General features: G+C 47.5%; 1 protein-coding gene across 4 annotated transcripts in view; it reads right to left on the reverse strand.

Annotated features, from left to right (window-relative positions):
- Positions 1-3,222: 3,222 nt before the first annotated feature.
- The window catches only part of LOC135391614 (guanylate cyclase 32E-like), a 548,591-nt gene continuing 527,072 nt past the window's right edge, over positions 3,223-24,741 (reverse strand). For all 4 annotated transcript variants that reach the window (XM_064621932.1, XM_064621934.1, XM_064621933.1 and 1 more), the window contains 10 exons: positions 19,470-19,541; positions 19,060-19,228; positions 12,057-12,206; positions 11,823-12,000; positions 11,627-11,767; positions 11,441-11,564; positions 6,512-6,755; positions 5,813-5,911; positions 5,646-5,737; positions 3,223-4,840 (listed from right to left, as the gene is read on the reverse strand). In XM_064621932.1, coding sequence (XP_064478002.1) covers positions 4,481-4,840; positions 5,646-5,737; positions 5,813-5,911; positions 6,512-6,755; positions 11,441-11,564; positions 11,627-11,767; positions 11,823-12,000; positions 12,057-12,206; positions 19,060-19,228; positions 19,470-19,541 — 1,629 coding nt within the window. In that variant the 3' untranslated portion in view covers positions 3,223-4,480. The remainder of the gene's footprint in view (positions 4,841-5,645; positions 5,738-5,812; positions 5,912-6,511; positions 6,756-11,440; positions 11,565-11,626; positions 11,768-11,822; positions 12,001-12,056; positions 12,207-19,059; positions 19,229-19,469; positions 19,542-24,741) is intronic.

Genomic DNA, 24,741 nt, shown 5'->3' on the forward strand with positions numbered 1-24,741 from the left:
TTTTTTTCACAACGCTTCTGCGCATGCTCTGCGACCCTGACGGCGCCTAAGAAGATTCCCTACGTATTGAATAGATGGCGCCAATATGGTGCCGTCTGTAGGATGCCTCCATACTTCTGCTACTTGCGCCGGCTTTGTAAAGAGGGCGCAAATATCGAGGCAACCTATAGCGGGCTATGCTTTGGCGCGCGCCGATCGTGTTTCGCTGGACGTCCGCTGGCATACGATGCGAGTGTGGGAAAGGTGCATTACGAGCGTTATGCCGTTGTGAAATTCTTTTCCGAACTGCATGCAAAGTATAACTACGGCAAGAGGCTACGATTACTGCCTTCAACGCTCTTATGTCGTCTCGTCTCCGACACTTTTAGCTGAATGTATTTATGGCACATTCCGCTTAGCAGACGGCTCAGCGGGAACGCAACTGAACTCGGGCGGCCGGCTGCTAACACAACCTCTATAACGAATATCGGAAACGCCTCTCCGCATGTGGGATGCGTTTCTGGTTCTGGCAAGGTTACCGCAACCAACTCCACGAGCGCTCCCTCGTGTACAGGCAAATGCATTATTAGGACCAGAGGGTGTTAGGTAAGGTTAGAGGAGGTAAGGGAAAACACAGTAACCCATTTTCTATTCACAATCAGTGCAAGTGTGACTCACAGTTTCTCACTTGCTCTGTTCCTAGCTACCGGTAACGTTATCAGATGGCATCGGCCGAGGGCTTCAAAAGGACGCGGGAACCCGTTCGCTTAAAACTGGTTCCTCTGCTCGTATCAGCTCGGTACTGAACCGCAAGTGGACCAAGAAAGGTACCCAAGCAGCACAATGTACTGAAAGTCGAGTGCAATAGGGGTGGACGGTATGTGTCTTATCAATGTTCTTTAGTTTCATCAGTCTGTTCAAGGCCTTCCACATACCCGTCCACCCCTATTGCGCTCGACTTTCAGTACATTGTGCTGCTTGGGTAGGCACGTTCAGCTGAAACTGTCTATTGTTTTTCAAGATTCGAGACGCTTTTACTGCCAGATAGATAGATAAACCCTTTTTGCAGAGGCGCAATAACACGTCGTCATTGTAGGAGCAATGGCGTCACTAAGACATCCGTCACCTACCCCCCCTCCTCCCCTACAATGCATCCCATTCCATACACACCATTCCACAGTAAGTGGAGAAGTAGGGTACTTTGAATAAATACATACCAGTCCATACAGGATAAATAACAATATCGTACTACACGCAGAAAGAAAAATCACGTGCTATCTGCTCCTCAGGTTGTTTCTGGTGTCATCGCCCTGGGGAGAAAGGGGGAAGCAGCCTACTCTCGCATCAACCGGTGCGGACCGCGTATCTAGCACCCCCCCCCCCCCCCCCCAGTGACATCACTGTGTAGAAGGCACAAAACATAGCTGCTTATATATTTAAGCGTCTATCCTCACACGGCACTGCTCTCTGGTTCCAGAAGCCGTTGGACGGCCGTAAAATAAGAAGAAATGGCATAGCGTTTATAAGAGCAAATTAAAGTCCCTCGATTGGGGAAAGTACCGCCATCCTCTTACCTATGCCGCCGTGACCTTGGAGAAACAATGGCGGCTGTAGCATACCACCCAGGGTCGCGGAATGGGGTCAACCATTCCGTTCCAATTCCATTCCGAGGAATGGACATTTGCGATAATTCCATTCCTTTCAATTCCTCGGATTGAGAAGGTATGGTCAGTTCCCACTCCTGGAATGGCTTGGCAACAACTCCGGAGTGGCAACTCCGTAACCTTGATCCCAACACATGCTGCGGCCAAGGTCGTTGCTCCAAGGTCGAGGCGAGAAAGGGAAGGATGGTATGACTTTTCCCAATCCAATGACTTATGGAAAACTGCCTTGGACACCGTAGAATTTCTACATTGATGTTTTACGCAATACAAGGCTTGCTGTGGTTGACGGCGCACATCGTACAGCGGAAAAAAACTATTGTTCCTCCATGTGACGCGCGGAAGTTATCTAAGATTAATTCCTAATTTTTGAGAAATGTAACCTAAATGTGCTCGCCAGTCTAGCAACTGCTCCAGTAACGATACCATTTCTGATGTTGTACTCCAATTCGACACCCGACGGCTTGATCGCATACACGTCTTACAAGCTATTGAGTGGCGGGGTATTCGTGGATTCGCATATATTCGGGCTCAGTGGTTAACGTGCTGGCCATGTGACGTCGAGACTGCGAGGTACCCGGGCTCGAATCCCGGTGCCGGCTGCGCTGTCTGTTTTTTTTTCCCTGGGTTTTCCTCAGACGCTTTCATACGCTGGAAACTGATGTTCTGAGGCTGAAACACAGAATAAGGGACAAACACACAAAGCCTCAAGTGTCTAAGAACAATGAAAGGAGGAAGTCAGTGAAAGGTTAGCCAGCTATAGGGCTCGAACCCACATCGTCTGGATTGCCGGTCAAAGGCTCTATCAATTGAGCTAAGCTGACACACCTCCCCAATGACTCCCACGGGCGCGTCGTTTGAAGGGACAAATAGAGTGAGAGAGTGTATGTGTTTGTCCCTTCAAATGACGCATCCTTGGAAGTCGTTGGGGAGGTGTGTTAGCTTAGCTCAATTTGTTGAGCCCTGGACCGGAAATCCAGAACATGTGAGTTCGACTCCTACAGCTGTCTAAACTTTCTAGCGACTTCCTTCTTTCACGCTTTCATACGTATGTCGGCACAGTTCCCTTAGAAGTCGGCCCAGGAAGCACATTCCTCCACACCGGCACTCGTGACATTGCCCACCTCTGGGAGGAGCCAGCGACAACGGAGAGCCCTTACACCACCACCACTACCGGTATTCGTTAAGACGCGCACGTGATACGTTGCACGCGACGTATGCACCCTTCGTGTATCACGCGAAGAGGACCGTGCACGTGTGGTAACACGTGCCCTTCTTGACGAATGCCCTCACCTCGATAGCTCGCAAGACGTGCAAGGGATTAAGCCCCCTGGACTGTATAGTATTCGGCAGCACGGACCAGAAGGTTGCTCACGAGGGTCACGTCCGCTACGTTGCTAGTGAACGAACGTGCTTCACGCATGATGGCGTCACGCACCTCATCCTAAACCTGAAACTTGTGACGCCTTGCTTGAAAGTTTCTTTTATTTTTCACCCCGTACCTTTTCACCCCTGTCCACAGGTAGCCCTTGTATTTTGCGTATAGAGAGTATTTGAGTGAATTTTTAGTTTTATAGCAGAAGAGAAAACACACATCATTTATTGTGTCCAGAATGGTCTTTTAAAAGTGTTGCAGGTGCTGTTAGTCTTTACTCATAAAACAGTTTACATTTGTATCGGTACCGGACTTCAATCGGTGGAGGACTCAGATGACAAACCCTTTGTACTAGCTGACCTGGCACTTCACTGGCGGTGGTGGGATATGTAAATGCTTTAGGTGATGTCAAGGCTGACGTTAGGACTGCGGGCGTGGCAGTCCATGTTTGAAGTGGTGTTGAACAGGACGTCTGCGATGTATTTTACGGTGATTTGAAGTGGTTTTCGTCAGCGTATCGTTTATATCGCCGTGACGCCCCGCAACCCTCAACGTAGAGTGCTGCCCAGGCATTCTCCTAGCACCCCTACCTCCAAACACTCCACAATGATCTCCCAACACCCTAAAAATACCTGCGAGAAAGGCCACAGTAGCCAGCGGGTACGGTTCACACCACACCAACTCCACTGCGAACGCTCCTCCTGAGTTCAAAATACTGCACTGGTGCTGACCAATCAACACATATGTGAAAAAGAGGAAGAAGGTGTGCAAATGAGAGCCCACCACGGTTAACGTGTAGCACACCTGTATAACATAACGCGAACTCGCTTCTTTTCTTTCTGTTCCATGCTTCTGATTTTCATTGAGTTTTTCTCTCTCTTGTTTTTGGCAACATTGCAACATTAATTTGTGCACGCTCAGAGTCTGTCGTTCCGCACACCTCTACAGCTCTTCACGGTGTGTTCGTATTCGCACCGAAAAGAATGTCAGCAGTTTTACGTAGAGCATACGAAAGGGCAATCAAAATTCACTTCAGAGTTTCGTTTAGAGAGAATACAGGTGTCGTGATTACAAACCGTTTACGAATGCGTGCTACACATATAGAATCGAGGTAACTCCTGGCAATCGCACGACGTACTATTGCACTCTGCTCCTCTCCTTCTTTATGAAACCCGGGTTTCAAATCCTACAGAGAACGAGTCGTGCTTAGATGAGGGATGAGCTCTCGATGAGAGACATTGGACGCGTCTACGTGTGCGCAGACGTTGTTCACGCAGTTTGTTGGTGGAGATCCCAACTTTTTAAACGACACTTCTTTCGTGCAGTTTTTTCGTGCCGTGCAGTATCAGCGGTTAACACTTTCAAAGTCTGCTACGCTTTCCACTGCAAGAAGTGTAGTGAGCATGAACGGAATGACGAATTCTTTTAGAACTACATTCGAAAGAGGTGCCCGTTAGGAAAACGATTAGAGCAAACAGTCCGGTGTACTTCGGTCTCTGAACGTGATAATGGGAGCGGACCGGTAACCGTTAGAACCTGATCGGCCATCCTTTTTCAATTCACGCAATAAACTCTTTTTACAGTCCTGGAAGAGAGTCAGGCAGCTGTTGTAGTTTCCTTTGTGGATACTGGCCGTCGCATTTTCGGGTTCTAGCAGAAGGAGGCTGGCTGTCACACTTGGATCTGCTGCAAGAGGAAAGAGCGGCGATGTCTCGCTCGATTGCTGCCAGCTAGGAGGACTTTCCTGTGGCGGCTCAATCTCTTGCGACAGGAGGGTCGGATCTTGTTTACCCAGAAGCCAGAAAGTACGCATCTCCCCTTTGCCCTGAGGACAACAGGAAGTGACAATCAGACAACATTAGTAGAAGCACGAAGTTGTAACATAACGAGCAGAAACTATCATGGTCTTATGAATGTGTTAGCTCCAAAATCACTTCTTTGCGGAGTATTAGTAGGTTCTTTAGAAGGCATATACATGTACAGCTGCTGTCACACTTAACCAAGACTAGGCGGCCGAGCGTTGGCCGCTTGATTTGATGCTTTGTCGCCTCATGATGGGTGCGCCACCCCCCCCCCCCCTCCCCACGCTCGCCACAGCCGGTACAGCAAACATTGCGTGACGGTAGCGTCGTCCAGGGCCACGCGTTTGTGCGATCAAGTTAATGGGGTTGCGACAGGTCATCCCAGGCTATCCCACATAAACGTAAAAGGTGTTTCGCTATACCCATGTGAACCTAATATCAAAAGTTTCACATCGAAGAGGGTAATAGAAGCGGAAAAAATGGACACCGCGAATTGCTAAACTCATGCGGTTCTGACATTACAGCCCTCGCCTCCGCCAGCGAGGCAGCTCATGAGAAGCCACGTGTTTACGACTGCCAATGGGAATGGACGCAACTCTGAGCTCTATGACGTCTGCGCTTTGCTCGGGAGTATGTTCGAGGGCTTCTATCTCGCTAAGTACGACACGTAGAAGAATAATTCCTTTTTCCTCAGTATTCTGTTGTGCAGTACATTACGGCCATGATGTAATGAACCAAATCTATGAAACTGCTCCAACCCCTTTAAGTGTGAGGGCGGCTGTACATGCTCACTCAACCGCATACAGGAAAAGGAACTGTGTTCACTACCTTGACAGGTGTGAGGCCCCGTTCTTGCACTATGTAGCCTCCCAACTTGTCCAAAATATTCTTGCAGGCCTCGCTCACGTGGATCTTCAACGCTAAAGCAGGAACAAGGTAAGGGAAAGAAATGCACGTTGTATCGCTGTGCACGCCGTGCAATTTGTCTGAAATACCTTCTCCCGTGGACTCCATACGCGAGGCCGTGTTTACTGTATCCCCAAAGAGACAATAGCGTGGCATCTTCAGTCCAACAACTCCTGCCACACAGGGCCCTGGAGTACAAACAAAATTGATTCGTCGTTGATGCGCTTTTGAGGACGAATTACTTTTGTGGGTGGAAGTCAATCATTTTAAAGCTGGAAGCTTAAAAAAATTCTGAAACCATTTCCAAGCTTTTGAAGAAACAACGTGTAGATATTGATCTACGTCTGCTAAACATGCACATCAAACCGCTATGTTTCTGCGATCCCGCATTATGAAGCTACTGCATTCCGAAAGTCGCGGTCTCGGCGAGCTGCTCTTTCGCTCTCACCTCTTCACCTCGTTGACCGTTCTTGGAGTGACGCTTCCCCATGGAGATAGGAAGTGCATACCTTTCCGTTACCATCAAGACGAAGGAGTTTGTAAAGATAGATAAGGACCACCGCTGAACAGAAACAACGAAAAAAAAACAACGACAAACAACAAAACAGACAAACAAAGAAACAACGGAACACAGAAACAGACCGACGCAACAAGCACACCACTTTTAAGTGCTTGTTGCGTCGGCCTGTTTCTGTGTTCCGTTTGTTTCTTTGTTTCTTTGTTTTGTTGTTTGTTCGTTTTCCAGATCCTACCACCCGACCTACCACTGGCTACAAAAAGAAACCTACCTGAATGTATTCCGATGCGAAGCTTGAGTCTCTCCCCTGTACGATGTCGTATCTCGAAGTTCCGTATGGCACTGAGCAGATGCAAAGCAAGGGAAGCGATGTGGCCAGCGTGCCGGTCTCCATTGCGCAGCGGCAGACCGCTAACCACCATGTACGCATCTCCTATAGTTTCTACTTTGTACACGTCGTAGTTTCCGATGATGGAGTCGAAGCACGTGTAAAGGTCGTTCAGAAGGTCAACTACCTGAAAGAGTAATGGTGTTGAATGGATCATATACTATCAGTGTGTAGGTATGCAACTATTGCGCTTGTAAAGCAGTGTGTGTTGGACTCAGTTCCTGGGAGAGAAACAATCGTTCAGGCTACCAACACACCAACACTTCAAGCCTGTGAGGTCCTCAAATCTGTTGTCGTTCGACGTGAACAAACACCGATGTTCATTAGATTTTTCTTTATTAATTGAAATTATTTTTTTCTGTGGGATCGATTCGCTTGATTCAACAATTAAAAGAAATACGGAGATGTGACCCAACAAAGTCAGGTCACCCTACTCCAGAACTCGTGAACAGAAAAAAATCGCATCGATCTGCTTAGTTATTTGCTTTCTTCCTTTGAAGTTTCATTATTGAGCTTGACACACATTGAGGAGAGCACTCACACACAGACCACTACAAGAGCAATAAAATTGCATTTAAGACTGCTGGAGACCCTTGTAAAATTATCCAGCACTCTTTAAGGAGCGACCATACAAAACGTGTTGGACGGGCAATGTCTCATCGTTGCGCATTTCCATTAGCAGAAAATGCACGCTGTGTGGAAAGCTGCGACCCTGCTGCTGCTGAACGAGTATTTCGGCTGTAAAACACGCACGGCTGCTTGCACCAAACGAAGTTATTTATCATTTGTTTTCAGTTTCGATATAACCACACAGCAGTAATATTCGAAAGAGGTAATATACAGGTCTGGCAATACAGGCCGCTTTTTTTTTTAAATTATCTATAGCACTTTTATAATAACTGCATGTGAGAGCTACATAGATGCGGTTTACGCAGGTGGGTTATGTAGCCAGGCGGACACCTTGTCGCAAAGTGTATGTAGCTACTGGGCGACTAATTACCTAAAATTAATTAATTAACGTATTAATTGGACTTATTCGGCAAAGCGCGAGATAGCAGACTTGGAGCCAGTCATCAACGCACACTCTCTTTTTAAATATCCTAAAGTAGCAGGTACTTTCAGATTACAAATCGCCGTATTTTGATACAGAAATGAGGGGAAACCAAAACTACGCATTTCTCGAGCACAGAAACCACATGATCTCCGCCTATCTGGCCCGGAAAACGGTGGCGGTGGTGAATGGACTGCTTCCCATACTCGGCCACGCTCAGGCGGGCGACGTCACGACAATCGCAGGGGTGGATCTCGCGTCCTGGACCAACTTCGCAGGGAACTTCAGAGGGAACAGTAAAAGTATACGCCACTATTTCGCCTGAGATTTTCGATACCGTGCTGAGTGGTCCAGGAGGAATAAAGCGACACTATAGTTTGGAAATCGACTGGAACACATGCGACCGGTCCATCTAAGGGGGTTCACAAGAAAACCATCAAAACGAATTGGCAGCAATCATACATCGGACCGAAAGAGACTCTGCCGCGTCCGATAGAACTTCATGTAGGAAAAACATGTAGGGATGTGTAGAATCCTGAAAACAAGCCAGAATTTCTAGTTTGCTGATTGATGGTTAGGATACACCTTTTTTAACGCGTGGATTTCTGTTTCGTGGATAAGAGGTACCAGAGCGCATTTACTGTGGCAGGTAACACTGTGATATATGAACGCATCGCGCAACCATGAGATGAACTTTGTCGTCAGAAGCCACCGAATTTTATAGAGTCTCTGTTACCACTTCAGCGAAGCCATTGCTTGTTGCTGAGCGCTCTGAGAAGTGTACCGTTTTTAAGGACCCCGGCTATGTCAATGATCGATATATTATGCGACTTTTATTACTTCGCTTCGACCTTTAAGTCATGCTCTATTAAAGGTTGTGTCCGGACAAAAACGCAGTTGAACTGAAGGTGCGATCGGTATAGTGGGTGCTTGAAATATACAGGGTGCCTTATTACCATTAAGATTTCTCATAAAAAAACTATAAGGACTATAGACACCCCGTTTCCTCTTCTATCATCTCTGAGCCGGCGGACGTTCTTGGCCTTCTGTTGCTCAACCGGCGAATGACTAATTACCTAAAAATCGTTACTGAACTTTTTAAGTATAAAAACTACGAAGTTGTCCCAATGAGAACATCTGTTCCCTTCGGTCACATGTTATCGTAGCCGTTTTCAGAACAGAAGTTCGTTCGATAGATCGTCCGCAAAAAAACCCTGAAGGAACACCATTTTTTTGTTTATTTTGTTCATTGTGCATCTACGAAGATGCGTCTTTCCTTCACCCCCAATGTGAGAGCGTGAAAGAGAACACTATCGACTCTTGCGTCCTGGAAAACGACTAAAAGAAAACGGAAACTGCAACCCAAGATAATGGCAGTTCCGATAGCGTCACCTTGTACATTTGTTTTTGTTTTGTTTGCGCAAGTTAAAGCTCATCTTCGACGCATGCGGCGGCACTGTGCTCCTTCACCCTCTCACATTGGGGGTGAAGGAAAGACGCATCTCCACAGATGCGCAATGAACAAAATAAAGCAAAAAATGGTGTTCCTTCACGAATTTTTTGCGCACGATCTATCGAACGGATTTTTGTTCTGAAAACGGCTACGATATCAGGTGATCGAAGGGAACAGATGTTTTCATTGGGACCACTTCGTAGCTTTTATAATTAAAGAGTTAATTAACGATTTTTAGGCAATTAGTCATTCGACGGTTGAGCAACAGATAGCGAAGAACGTCCTGTGGCCCAGAGATGATAGAAGTGAAAACAGGATGTCTATCGCCCTTACTTATTGTTTGTTTATGAAAACTCTGTATCGAAAAAAAGATACCCTGTATATAACCCAAATTTTTCCTTTCGAAATAGCCGGAAACACTAGATAATGAATTTAACCGGATTTGCAGCCGGTTGCGCGCTCCCGGCTGAATTGAGACAACAGTGTCCGGACGGCGTCACTGGAGTCGGTTATGAAGGCAGGCTGTCCGTCACAAAAATGCGGTCTTCCTACTGGCAATCTGCTGCTGAACAGTCGGTAGAAACACCTGCGTTAATGCTTTCGGTTGTATCGTATCGCAACCACCCTGGCGACGCCGTGAGCTGTGTGATTGGGAATCTCACCGGCAATGCCGATCACGTCACCGGAAGAGGCGAAGCAGGGAAGGGCCGTTTAAACCGGAAGCTGGCAGTTGGATTCGAACTCGATGTTTTTGATGTTTTATGAAAAAACGCGAACGAATTTTGCGAAGCTTTTTTAGTGTTTTCTTCATAGAAGGCACCTCCAAGTGGATATCACAACAACTTTATAATTCCGGATTCCTAGCGGGCACCACCTTTAGGCGTATTTCTTCTACAGCACAGTCATTTTATCTTTTAAGTAGTCTCACTTCGCACCATGGCTTAGATGCTTTTGGGCCATTTAAACTCCAATCGTCATCATCGGAGGCAATATATTAAGCTCTTTGAAAACGCGGCCAGTCCTCCTCAGGGACCCGCGGACGCGGCTGTAGAGTATGTACCACTGCGCCCATACACAATGTTGCAAGCCCATTGGCCTAGACTGTGCGCGCGCTCCGATTGGTCGAGAACGTTTCCAAATCGCATTTTGTACGCGCGCATGTGCGCACAGCGTCTCGGCCGTTTCAGCATAGTTTCGAAATAGCATGGCCGGCATGTCGTCCTCCTGTGTTCGGTGGTGTCAATCGACAGAACAGTTTGCAGAAATATGTTCGCGGGTTTATGAGTTCGTCCCTGTGAGTCTACGCGTGTTGTGCTGTTTCTGGACACAACTGTTATCCTACGAACAATTTGTCAACTGCGGTACCGGAATGCTTCATGAGTTGGAGCGTGAAGAACAAGTTCGAGCGCCGCTGGACTTCGAGGGCTGTCAACAAAGCCAGGATTACGTGCCACACAAGCGGTTTTCGCTTTGCTATAATGGATGCACCGCAGGCAGCGAAAGAAGATGCTCATCATGAAATGGTACGCACTCATGAGACTGGCTCGGTATTAGGAGTTGAACGGTGTGTTCGTTCTGCTTCATGTTCGAACTTTGTCCCAGTGTGCCAGCAACGCAGTGGGCTTTGTACGCACAGTGCACCCATGTATCAGATCTTTGAATTAGTGATTTGTATCAAATAAATCTTTATTTTACTCCAAAATCGCTTTAGTTATTTTAAATACCGAGTAACGGCGACAGGCCTGAAATCCAGTAGAAGTCGATGGTAGCCAGGACCGACGGAAAAGCCAGCCAGACATGGAGGCTCCTGATTGGCCGACTGGTTGTGCATAATATCCACCACGTCGCAATTCCATTGGTCGTGTGCCCAGTGTTGTGTGAATTATCTCAAACTATGGGCTCTATGGGGAGCTGTTGGAGCCTGACGCGGCTATGTATCGTAAAGCGACGTAAATGATAATGAATGATCGTAAACGATAAGAGAAGCTTTCACTAGCTCTGCGATGTTGTACCTCTAACACAACAATGTACTCGATGTCAGCAAAACATATCAGTAAAAAATCACCCGAGAAACGTTGTAGGTAAATTGAAAATATGACACACTACATGTGCGTCTTGCTTTATCTCCATTGTTATTTCCACATCGTCCATACTGCTGGTGTACAACGGAACTGCAGAAGGTACTTTGTACAGTTATTTAATGCCGAATGTATATGATAAGGTGCACGTGGTTTCTCAGACTATCTAGAATGCGGTTCTTATAATTCAATGAGTTAGAGCGACAAGATAACGAAGCATTCATACATACCTGCAGGGGAGAGGACACCGCTGAAAGTGCTGTGAAACCGACGATGTCGCTGAAATAGATTGTGACACAGTCGAAGCTCTCAGCCTCCACCTGTTCGCCTCTCTTCAGTTGCTCCGCGACTGACCTATTCGACGGTGGAAGATGATGCAAGGTGGAGAGACAACTCAAGTGAAAGGAAGCACTCACTTAGGCAGCATCCGTAGGAGGAGGTTCTCCGTTTTCTTCTTCTCTTCCATGAGCTGATTCGTCCTCTCCTGAACAAGGCTCTCCAAATTGTAAGCGTATTTTTCCATCATTGCGATCATGTTGTCGAAGATATTGGGCTTTCTGCGACAGTACTTATGCATTAGAAACAACCTTACATGCATGACACGATACGTACAGTCCTGCTTGCATTTGACGTAGCTTGACATTTATGAAGCGAAAATCCGGCCTGTTATCCGGGTTCTCGTCCCAGCATTCCTGGACGCACCGTAGCACGTAGTCAGCGCACGTCAGTTGCTCAATAGGGGGACGAAATGGGGGGCACTCGTCCCTCGCGCGCACCCTCTCCACAATATCTGCAACGTATCTGCAACGTTATCACGTATGCCATATGAAGGTTTACCGTACTCACACTTTGTGGGCAGCCCCGCATTGCCCCAGGGGCCCGACCTTCCGATAATCTCGAAGAGGATGATTCCGAAAGAGTAGACGTCGCCTTTCTGGGTTCCGCGAGCGGGAGGATTCATCAAACGCAGAAGTTCCGGAGCGCGCCACAGGAGGCCTATATAAAGACACCACAGTGTTGATGCAAATATAACCGAAAGACTGCGTACAGATGCGAACTAAGGGAGCTCAAGCACGCGGGAGGCAGTTCATGCTCTAAGGTCACTCCGGGCACAATCGGCAATGTATATGCTCATGTGGCAGGTATAAGCACGCCAAAACGAAAACAAAACGAAAGAGTATTGGCACATAGAGCAACACGATTTAAGTTATTTTGTGCAAAACTCGTGCGAGGATCATAGACTTATGGGACTTCGGTTAGCGCAGGCGGCTTTTCCTTATGCTAGAGTCATATCAAACTACCCTGCAAATGGGCCCTGACGCGCTGCACCTTCAAACATCAGAAAAAGTGCCAAAAGAATGGATATACTGGAGTGTATAAAGACTCGATCGTAGTGGGCCGATCACTTTTCGCGTAAACGTCTTTCTTTTCAGGGGTGCACGTGCTAAAATCGCCTGCCACGGAAACACGTCGCCTTTGTGACGCTTGCAGCTATGTAACTGCGTGGCATGCGCTTTTCGTTTATCTATCGTTGTGTAGAGCAAAAAAAGTCATTGCTCAACTTATGCAGCCAGATGGCGCTAGTGCCGCGTGACGCACGTCGCAATTTGAGGTAAAAAAGGACGCTTACGCGGTATTTGTTCGCCCACAGCTCATCAGTGAGTTTACCGATTCAGATGGGAGCGGTTGTGTTCGGTATAACTCATGCGCCTCTAAATACGTGCGTAAATCAAAATAGCCAAATGTGTGTCCATCAAAGTTATAGTTGATATAAGTTAAGAAGTGGCTGAATTTTAAAATCGCCTAGAGCACAATTTTAAAATTCCGCCACTTCTTTAAAGAACAGCTCGGCTTTTCGATTCCTTTTTTTCCATTAGCCACCCGGGAATGGAACAGCCTTCCACAGTCGCTAGTCATTCTTAGTGACCACACCATATTTAAACAAGAATTTGCCAGATTGTTGGGTTTAGTTCGAACATTTCTAACCTTACTTAAGTGCATCATGTTCTGTTATTTTACATTGTATAGCTTATTATGCACAGTGTGTTCAGTTGATTGCCTATGCTAAAAGTACTCACTTTTATACAGTACAGCGCCCCATTGCCATGCTCTGTTCTTTTTTTTGTTGTTGTTGTGTGCTTTTTATATTTTGTTAACTCAACTATGTTGATGCCCCCCCCCCCCCCCCCCCCCACCGTCATGTAACGCCCGCAAGGGCCCTTGAGGTGTATGGATAAATAAATAAATATTTTCGAAAATGTCCGACTTCTTCGGCTATAGCGCCCCCTCGACGGACCAGTATGCACCACAAACAGCAGGAAGAGGCCGAGGGACTTCGACTATCACCAGCCGCCTCGACTGAACGGTATCGGAAGTGGAGGAACTCGCAAGCTTGAGGAAAGCGCAGGAGCCGCAGCCGTACACGAGTGATTTGGGGCTAAGCGGGTTGTCGCGGTCCAATATAGAGCCTGCCGAGTCACATCTACCCCCACTGGATGAAGACGAGGCCTCCAGCCCATCAGTGGCCACCATGGGTAGCCAGCTGCACGAGCTGCACGAGCGCGGAAACGCAAGCGGAGCATTTTAAACGTGCGCACGAGTACCGTATGCGACGGGAGTCTTAAACGGGAACGCTTTAAAACTGTGTTCAACGAACGAATTCGGCCACAAGTGTGACGTGTGCCATCGATTGTGGTTCCAGAAGGACTTGTAGGCCGTGACTGCCCCTGTGGCTTGATTCTTGAAGTGCATTCCCTGGCGAAGACACGGCTAGATTAATGCTCTGCCGCAGCTGCTAAGACGTGTGCAGACACAAGCGGGTGCCCTCGCTGAGCAGGAATGACGGGTACAGGTACCCATCATACCCCACCCATCTGCCCAAATTGTGCCCAATCCCAATGGAGGAGCGGCTGGTGTCCCTGAGGCCGCCATACATGCAGATACGCCGATTGCGACGCGCAGCCCAGTACGGAATCGTTTGCCAGGTTATAAACGTTTCCGTCGACGTTAACTAGAGTCACTAAATAGGGGTACAGAGTATCACATTCGCTTTCCGCGCCGGAGCCACCGTTCGGTATTCGCGATTGGGCCGATCGTGTCACGTGGTTCCTCCTTCCAAGAACTCTCGGAGTGCGCCGTCCATGTTGAGCTCCCTCCATCGAAAAACCGGTTGCCTGGGTTGCGAGCTGGCTCGACTGCGCGGTGTTCTCCAGCGGAGAAGGGGGAGATTGGCATCCCATTGCGAGGCCGACGCAGCCGCGGCGGTCTCAGGCACGCTCGCCGCCGTGTCGGTACTCTGCTCTCTACTTGATGCAGACACTTCCGCGTCAGATGGACGACGACTATGCCATAAAGGCGAACATAAAGAGGGTCATCATGCATAGGTTATGATTCTTGAGTGGCTCCGTACGCAAATCCACAGTCCATTGCGTGGCGTTGGAGCGCGACTTGGGCGGGCCAGTCGCAGGCCCGAGCAGAGCGTACGAGTGCGCCCAGCGTCAATGAGACGAGAGTTTCACGGAAATCATTTCGGTTGCGTCTCTGATACCACCCACCCATTCCTTTTTTTTTTTTTTTTTCACAACGGTGTATAGTATCAGCACCACGTAATGTAGCCACCGTACCCCATGTATTTATTCTTGTCATCGAACAACAACGTCTTTATTTTGGTATTAACGAGTGGAGTGTTTCACCGCCAGTGGCGATATACTCTACTACGTTGCTCGTGGTAAGTTGGCCTCGAATTTGTCGACGCGGTTTGACTGACTGACTGACTGACTTTCGCTTTACGATCCCAGTAGGCAGTACAACTGGGAAGCGATGCCCCGCAACAGAGTAAGTAAGGGGACATCTGAAAAAAAAAAAGGGGGGGGAGGGGTCTGAAATGCTACAGAAGTCTTCTGTGTCTTTTTGTTTCGAGGGGGAAATATTCTCGCCCTTTATAGCAGAAACACGAAAGGCGTTGATCTCAATGCGAGAGATGCCTGGGTTCAACTATTCCCGTGACCGCCGGGAAAGCCATAGCAGCCAATCAGCTCGCATCAGGGGTGAGAATGCTGGGAAGGGGGAGCAGCGTCGCGGAGAGCAAACAAGGCGGACGAGTAACCTGTTTGCGAAACTATAATCAAAGCTCTAAGACAGCACTTCATGCTATACGACAGGAAACACAAAGTGAACAGAAACACCCCCTATCAGCTGCTGAGAGAGGGTGCGGAGGGTGGAGGGTGTGCTGCTAGCAGCCGGCATCGCTTTGAGGTCGCTGAGCGACAATAAAATATAATTTCTAACTGTTATCCTGATTTATCAAACCGGCATTGTACATGTTATTACAAGTGCGAACCTTGAGTGCAGATCGAATAATTAAATGGAGCAGTTTTTCATGCGGAGGGCGGTAGTGCCGGCATTCGCACCCATCAAGGCACACTGTGAACGAAAGGGCTGTAAAAGCCGAAAAAGCCGTAAATGAATACCCCGCGTTCGCGTCTTTCGACGTCGTAGTGTAAACACTGCATTAGTCGGCCGATAGCAATGTGTTTGTGCAGAGGAGAACAGCAGTCAAATTCGGGTTAGAGCGATGCCATGTTCGCAGTGAAAAGACAAAAGTGGGGGATCGAATCGCATTCACCCATTTCACGTACAGTTCGCAAAGATAAACTGTCTCGATGATTCCCTGTTTCGAGGCACTTGCGCGAGAATACGCCCTGTGGTGATTTATTATCACTAGGCAATTTGTGAAAGTAACATAGCGCTCAGTTTTGAATATGTAAAATAAACTGGCATTTCGCATGAGGCGGAGCCTTTACAGCTGGGGCCTTAAACCCAAATCCAGTCGCGGGAAGCATCAAGCTTAGGCCACATATTTGAGGGTCGCACAACAAAAAAAGAAACATAATTACAAACGCACACTTATGGCCTAGTTGTCGATGCGCAATAAAAACTCGGATCATCATGATCGTCAGCAACAGAACGCCCTAAGATACCATCGAATCAAAATATATTCACATACACACACACAAAAAAAAAGAAGAAGAGCTGCGTAGTTATTGTGAGGTCGGACGAGGTGTGTACAGTTCATTATTGAAAAACTCCACTCGACACAAGAAGAGAAACGAATAAGCTGCCTCTCCAAATCGAGTGCTGAAAGTATGAAAGACCATGATGGGAATTGATGTTCTGAGGCTGGAACACATACGAAGGATCAAATACATATACAAAACCTCAAGTGCCTAAGAAATTAATGATGAAAGAAGGAAGTCACTGAAAAGGTTAGCCAGCTGTAGGACTCATCCTGAGTCCACGAGTCACCACGAGTCCTACAGCTGCCTAACCTTGCTTCCTTCTTTCACCATTATTTTCATGGAAGACAACTCTTCCAGGAACGATTATGACAAAATGTATTGGAGCAGTCAAACGTTAACTAGAGTTAACGTTTGCTAGAGATAACGTTAACTACAGTTAACGAGGTGTCAAATTATATCCTATTTACACAGTGTATTGTTGCCTTTGGTGATAGTTTCAACTTGGAAAAAGCAATGGGAAAAGAAGATAGATGGTTCCGGGCTTGCTAATTTGTTATGCAAATAGAACGGCCATGGCTCAGCACTGTTCCGTCTCCAACTTTCTTTCTTCTCTCATTCTCTCTGTTCCTTTCTAATTTACCGCTGATGACATCCAGAGAGGCTACTACTGCTTCAAGCTTGTAAACTTTGTGTGGGAATCATTCCTCACATTAGTTACGGTGTTAATTTACCAACGTGCACGCGAATACCAGGTTGCTGTGACCGTAACTTGTTGAACTTCATGAGCCACAAGAAGTGCGCACATACGTACGTGCTGCCTTATATACATGGACATGGGCAGCACTATACGTCAGGCAAGGATAAAAAGAATGCTTGAAAACGTTCACTCCTAATTTTTGTTTAATTCTTTTAGAGGACAGCGTCCTTCTGTTCGGCGGTCAATGGCCACTTTATTTTACGGATGTTCGACACCCCCTGTTTTAGAGTAAAGCAAGAATACAAATCGCTACTGAAACCGTCAGGAAAGAAGTTATGAAGGAATACTCGCCCTGTTCTGTCAGCCCAACCTTAACTCGTGGGTGTCCGAAAGTGTTGCGACATTATTGGCGTTGCAATGTCCCGTACGCGCATGCGAAACGCTCCTCAATTAAATGCGAGTAAACAAAAAACGAGGCACAGCGCTTTAATGGGTGAAAGCTGTCATAAGTGAAGTGCCTAGGTCAGCAACACACCCGTTATACCACGTTCCCGTCGGCGAGGCCTAAAAACACAACGCTGCTTACGCCGACCTCGGTTATATTTAGAGACACGCGAGGGTCTCAACGATTGCACAGTCATTGATTAGACAGTACTCTGCAGTGTTGCGGTTTGACTAGCACTACTGTGCGTAAAGACTGATGCTCTTTGGCGCATCCGAACAAATAGCGAGGCGAAGGAAGAAGCAGTCTTCGATTGCATCTTGGCAATCACGTTTCCTCGCATTTACTACCCGACGTCATTGATGCAGAATAGGATACGTGTCGTTCATCACGCGTGGTGCGTACTGTAATACGTGGCAGCAGAACGTAACGTATGGCGTATTCCGCTGGTCGCTGGAGTGCAGAAAATCTCGCAATGCCTTCAGTTCGCGTGCTACACTGGTTGCTTCAGTACAACGGGCGTCCCCTTTTTCTGGTCGGTCCGTTCGCTCTTCATTCGTTTCAGCACTTCAAGCGCACCGGCACACCACATTGCGGTGCACGAGAACGACGAGCGGAATTCCCCATTACTTTCTTCACAATGGTGGGAGGCCGTGAGCAGACGACGTTTTTATTTCGATGCTCCTTCCTAAGCTACTGTCGAATATGTGCACCGCCAAAATATTTACCAATATCAAGCTAAGTTAGTGTATACGGGTCTTCTTACAACACGTTTCAACACTTCGAGGAACAGTGACGTGGTACGAAAATATTCTTTCCGATGGTCACTAGGACGCCGGAATACACCAGCCAAAAAACTTTCGCACCTAATTACTTGCGTTGTGCGTACGTGTTGTCCATTCCTAAGCAGCAAGTATAGACAAAAGCGGTGCTGACGGAGCTAAAAGTCCCCCCGCTGAGTTCTGCACACACTTCTATAAGTACCATTTAATTACCGGAAACAGTAACTGAAAAATAGTGGGAAGGAAATGGCCAATATTAAAAATGCGAAAGAAAATCAGAAAGCTTGAGTAATGAAAATGTGTACGGTACGGGAAAAGGTAAGCCCGTTCCCTTGCCTGGCCACATGTGCTTCGTGCTTTGGTATCGTCTTCGCCGAAAGGAAAAAAATGGGAAATACTTTGTCTCAATAGCTGCTCGACCACTAAGCAAGAATAAGTACAACGCATTCATTAATGGAAGGTCATGCCCAACTCAGCCCATCAGGCCCAGTCCTAACACGCATTGCCAAATTAGTTTTCCAAATAGCTTAACAACGTCTTCTACTAGTAGGGATTTTGACAATGATGCCAGAAGTGAGAGGTGATGGCGCCTCCTAAGCTCCTAAGGGCTTATCCGTTCTCCTTTCGCACGAATAATTTCTGGCCGTATTCCACGTCTGACGGAATCGCAGTGATATCGCCTGCCTGAAACGCTCTATCCTAATTGGGTAAAGTATCTGACAACACTCCCCAAGTAAAAGCGTTGAAGCCCCAGTGCAGGGCACGAATTCGTGTCAATTTTTCATGAAGACAACAGTGAACAAGTAAACACTCTATTATCTTTTAGTGATAAGACATCTATTTTTACAAGTCCGGTTTTAGTAACAGCAGCGATCCTAAAGGTTTTGTCACAAATTGGAGACCAACTGACCTCTGTAAGTGTTTTCAGAGACGTGCTGCGGGACTGCCGTCTGTCCTGCCTTGAACTCGTGCAGACCAAAATCCGCGATCTGCAATACCCATCGCGAGTCCACTAGGCAGTTGGAGGAGCGTAGGTTGCCATGGGAGACGATCTCGCTGTCGTGGATGTATATCATACCCTGTACAAATAAGAGGAAAGTATTTTCCTTTACAAACCTCTACGTGAAGGACACGCAGTGTTAACCCTCTCTTTAGAACGAGACAGCAATTGTAGGGGATGAGGCTGTGATGCCTTCAGAGACCGGAGCATATTCTCTCGTTACGTTTCTTATCCGTGGTTATATCAAAAACAGATTACACCGCATCTGCCTTGCCTTTTCAGAGTACTGTAATGAATACAATGCATGTAATTGGACTAACCTTGATAAGGTCGGCCACTAGAGAAGACACAAACATGCTGTCCAAGTCCAGGTCTTCGTTGCGGAGGACGTCCTACAATGGGAAAACGAATACCAGTTGAACAATTATTTTAGCTCACCGTTCAGCACATTCGGATCACACGTTTCTACGATGCATGTTGTGCGTGCACCTAAATCACCGAAGCTTCATCTCAGAAATACGCCTGCCAATGTGCTTCATTAATTGTATTTTGCTAAGACACCTTTGCCGCGTTGAAGACGCACCACGACGCACCGCGCATGACCCTCTTTTTCTCATCTCTCTCTCCCTCTATTTTACTTTTTTTGAGAGGCGAATAACGAGAGCTATTTTGATCAGAGAAGTTACAGCGAGAAGTTACATACGCAGCAGCCCGATGTAAAAAGCTCCTGCGGATCACCCATTTTGAATTTGCCTCAATGTGCAGAAGAAAGCGTCCTATGCTTTCGGATTCTCCAATGATGAACGCGCCACTGAACGGGCGTAGCGCACATCCCAAAATCGAAATCGCAGAGGGCTTACTGACGTGCGCCTTCGTTGATGTGTTCCGGACTATGCCGACAAATCCTAAGACGGCTACAGTTCTGGTGTAGTGTGTGCTGAGGCGCGCCTCACACTTTTCGGGGTGCGCCCTCCATTTCGTTGTATAAGGTACATATTGTTGCGAGAAGAAATATGGCTCATATCATATTGTTTTTCTAGTCATCACACAAGCCAGCAATGTGCCTTTCGGAGCCACCAATCCGTGTTCACAACGCAGAGAACGGAGGGGAGCTCGCAATGTGCGCTTCAAAAGCGTAAAGAGGTTTTTCTAACGGGAAGACGAGGAATGTTAGCGCGTACAGCTCGATTTATAAAACTCAAATAAAATTCGCCAATGTGATGTATTTAACGCTACGCGTTTGTACAGGAATAAGCGTCAACCCGATCAAAAGACAACCACCCGAATTTTCCTGAATTGAAAGCCTAAGTCTTTCATAGGAACGAAACTTTAATTCGCTATTATGGGTGTGGACTTTCGTTGCTGTTCATGACAATCTGGTTGGTTTCAAATAAGAAAAATATGGAGAGGTTGGCGCCACACTCTACTTCATTGCTACGGATGGCTACTACAGAATGAAATAGATTACCACATGCAGGCTAGAGTACCTTCACTAGCTTCTCCCCCGTGACTTTCTCCACATAGTACGAAACAGCCTCGAGCGAAGTTCCGCGGGAGTCTCCAAAACAGTATTTCACATAGTACCAGTAGGCATCCTTTCATAGCCACTAAATAAGGTGGGATATTCAGTATACGAGAAAGCACAACTATTACGGAACTGAAACGCAAGAAATAGTTTGGCCACAGACAACAGTAGACGCAAAGACCCAAGTCGTATACGATAACGCGGATTATCCGGCGTGGTTTCGGGTACGTAGGTCAGTTAAATGTATATCAACATAGTAGACAAGTTTAGGTTACACAGGTGACACATATATGATGTATATCCATATCCATACATACGATGTATATCCATCTATATCAACATAGTAGACAGATTTAAGTGGCACAGGTGACACATATACGATGTATATCCAAACACGATCTATGTACTACGACCGAAATAGTCGGCGTGTGGTGCGAAGCCACGACAAGAAAAAAACTACAAGACATTATAGTATGAACTCCAGCGGAAATACAGACAGCACGCACTTAACTTGCCAGCGCATGTAATTGCGGCTAGAACCCACCCTGGTTTTATGCCGAACTTCAGTTAGGAGCTGGATGGCACATGAAAATTTTAGCTGAAAAGTGATTACCGTCCGAACAGAATACGGCTGGTTTGTAGTGCAAAGAGGCTTAAATCTGCCTTTCCGCAGATCGGACAGAAGAGCGTGATTTGTCCGGAGCCCCCTTAATCCCATTATCGCCATCTCCGGAAATATTTGACAATACCGTCTGCCTTCCTTTCCAGTGCTTCTCCCACAGGAGGACCTTTGTTATTTCACCTTTAGGCACATGTTGGAGAGCATACATAAGGCTGTTCAGGGTATTTAATGCGCCAAAGTAGACTTGCCTAGTGCAATTTTAATACAATTGCAATACAATGTAACAACTTGTATTGAACACGAACATCTCCTTATGGTTTTTTTATCAACCAACCAACACGAATAGAATGCACGAAAACGTTACGCGACACGCTTCAAAGAAGCTAAACCGCCCGCAATATTAGTCATGCACAAAGAATCGAGAGGGAAACCCACAAAAATGGACGAAACTCAGGGAAGACAGTGGCAATGCAAGGAGACACCGCCGCGGTGAACAGTACTGTACGACGTCAACCACCGACGGAGGGACTCTATCTCTCCAAGCCTAGCAAGCTGGGTCTCCAGAAAACAACTACCTGCTTGTAGAGCGACATGAGCAGAGGGTACTGAATGCGAATACGCCTGCCTTGGAATCTGCTCAGCATCTGTTCTTCCACATGACGTACATTGCCACTGCAACAAGCAGAAGAACAAACCTGTCCCTGATCCGGTACCCTGAACGATAGCGGAATGACCAGCACCCGTGGCACAGTGGTTAGGATGACCGCTTTCCACGCACAGACTGGGAGGTGACGCGGGTTCGAATCCCTGCATCTGCTGTCTGGGGTTTTTCCTGGGTTTTCCGGCAGACTTCCCAGACAAATGTCGGCACAGTTCCCCCGTAAGTTGGGACAGGACGCATACTAACCTCCCTGTCGCCCACTCCTTCATGCTGTCCTCTCTCCATCTGCCCGCCATGTACGCCGCTCATAGCCGCAGTTGCTTCGCGGCGCTAACACGAAAGCAAGCAAGAAACAGGGACATAGGGACCGACCGAGGATTCTCCTGAGGAGCCTGAGCCTGTATGTCACAAACTGGACGGAGAACAACCTTCAGGATACCTATTACTCAGTCCGCGAGGAACCAAATCTCTGCGAAAGTGACCCAACCAGTACAGTGCGAACACATGCTGAGTGCTCAGTGTCGCCGAGAATGCGGAGGACAGCCCGAATAGCGAGACATGTGTAAAAAAGTAGAAACGTACGGACGGCTTCAGCCCCCTTGTGATCGTGGCTCTTCTAGGACTGTATGTCTAACGAGACTTGTTCTTCCGACCCCAAAGAAGGAGAAAATTACAGAATGAACGGTAGTGCGTCCAGTACGAGGTGGTAAGGCAACCCGAGAAATGAACCACAGCTTGCTGCATAGCACATTCTTGAATAGGTATGCGCGGTCCTGAAAAGGTAGGTCAAACCTACTGGCTATAGACACCTTGCGTTCAACGTCCTGGAGCAGGGAGTCCAAGCTTTTTTTTTTTGTGCTACACCACGTTGGCCAAACATCACTCCAAAGATTCGAGGGGATGGGCACTGCTCTATACCGCCCGAGAAGTTACCGCTATAGCCTAATGGGCAGTGCCCTACTTTTTGAACCCTTAAGATGGGCGCCTGAAACACAATAATACGCGCTAAAATTTGAATGGCTTCGCACCGGCTGTCGCTATCCATGAGAAGGAGTGTAATGTCATCTGCAGACGCAGGTACCACCACCAAGCTACCACATGGGAGCGGAAAACCACGAATACGAGGGCAAGCAGGAAGCCTACGTAAAGCCTGTTCCCCACTACTGCTTTTCAATGCGTCGTTCAGTGTTGCGGTGGTGCTGGTGAAAGGGCTCGCCATCGGCGTTCAATTTCTGGACTGAGCGACGCAAGAAATGGCGGTGGTTGCCCCGGTAACCGTGACGCCGCGCACCCTTATCTTATTTTACTTCACTTCATGTAGTCGGCTGTTTTTCGTAGAGCAGCGTAGCAAGAGATAGAGCATCAACAATGAGTAGGACGCTGACCTAGCTCTGCACTCCGCAGTGGCGTCGCTCATGATCTCAGTTGTCTCGCGACGTAAACACCCAGCTATTATTATTACTAGCCCTGCACTGAGGGGCGGGTTTGTACTAGGGGGTACCCGGGTTCGAATCCCGGTGCCGGCTGTGCTGTCCAGGGTTTTCCCTGGGTTTTCCCCCGACGCTTTGAGACGTGTGTCAGCACAGTTCCCTTAGAAGTCGGCCCAGGACGCACATTGCTCCGGGCCTCTGTCGTGACGTTGCCCATATATGTGAGGCCAACAACGGCTAACCCTTCACCAGCACCACCACGGGGGGGGGGGGGGGTTGCACTCTGTTTTCCTTTGTTTCCTTTTGATAGACGACCCTCTGTTTACAAACATGTGAAGTCACGAGAAGACTGGTTCCAGGTTATATTTTGCTGTGGTGGGCAAGAAGGGGGAAAAACGTGTCGGCTGATAGGCGGATAAAAGCTGATAATGCCCACCAGCATGCCTTGCGCTGCGGCGTTACGTTACGTTATCAATGACTTAGGGGTGCGGGTCGTCTATTGAACAGTTGGAGTTCGGTGTCGTGCTGCTGTTTTTGCCGTATGTTGTCCTTGCGCCGTTTTCATTTTTTTTAATACCTTTGTTCTCCTTTCTTACAATCAGGTTCATACGCACTTCTGTGCAAGAAATAAAGACACCAGTTTGAAACGTGTCGAAAATTGTCCAGTTTCTTTAATAACCTTCGTGCAAACACATCACGAGCATTTTACAAACAAATTTGCAGACCGTCACGGAAGGTTGTTGCGACGGCGGCAATGTCAAACATTTCGCCAGCGTCACGAAAAGGACTCTAACAGCCGCCGCTGAAAATCCCAGCTCCTTCCGCGATCGTCTAGATCTGCTTTGTTTTCTTTTCTCTTTTTCTTTTTTCTGGCACCGCTCCGAGATTTACGTAAATGCCTAAAAGGATTGGTAAGGAAGTGGACAGCTCCACGGGGAAATCTCTGGAAAGGCGGCTCGGTTGCCTAATGTTATTGGCGTCTCCATGGCTTCCTCGATGATTGAGGTGATGGTTCTGGATAGCGATTGGGGGCGATGAGTAGCTGCAGTGACTCTGCTTTGACCTTCTCCGTTTAATCTTCACCAGCTGAGGAGGGAGGCGCACCTGATTATATCACTACGGAATTTAGAGGAATTCCTACACTGGTACGTTACCAAGGGGAGGGGGAGGTTACGAAAGTTTATTAAACGAAAAAGGAAAGGTCAGCCAGGAGAGGGATTTGCCATGCTTCCTCTTGTACAACGCAAGAAGCGTCGAGCTGTTTCTGGCCATGAAAGATGTCCGTATTTTGCGCAGCGTTCTCTCAGTTGCAATAGACGACTTCAAGAAATCCCATGAAGCTTAGCGGCCCGGT

This window comes from Ornithodoros turicata, chromosome 4 (assembly GCF_037126465.1).
Source record: "Ornithodoros turicata isolate Travis chromosome 4, ASM3712646v1, whole genome shotgun sequence".
NCBI classification, from domain to species: domain Eukaryota; kingdom Metazoa; phylum Arthropoda; class Arachnida; order Ixodida; family Argasidae; genus Ornithodoros; species Ornithodoros turicata.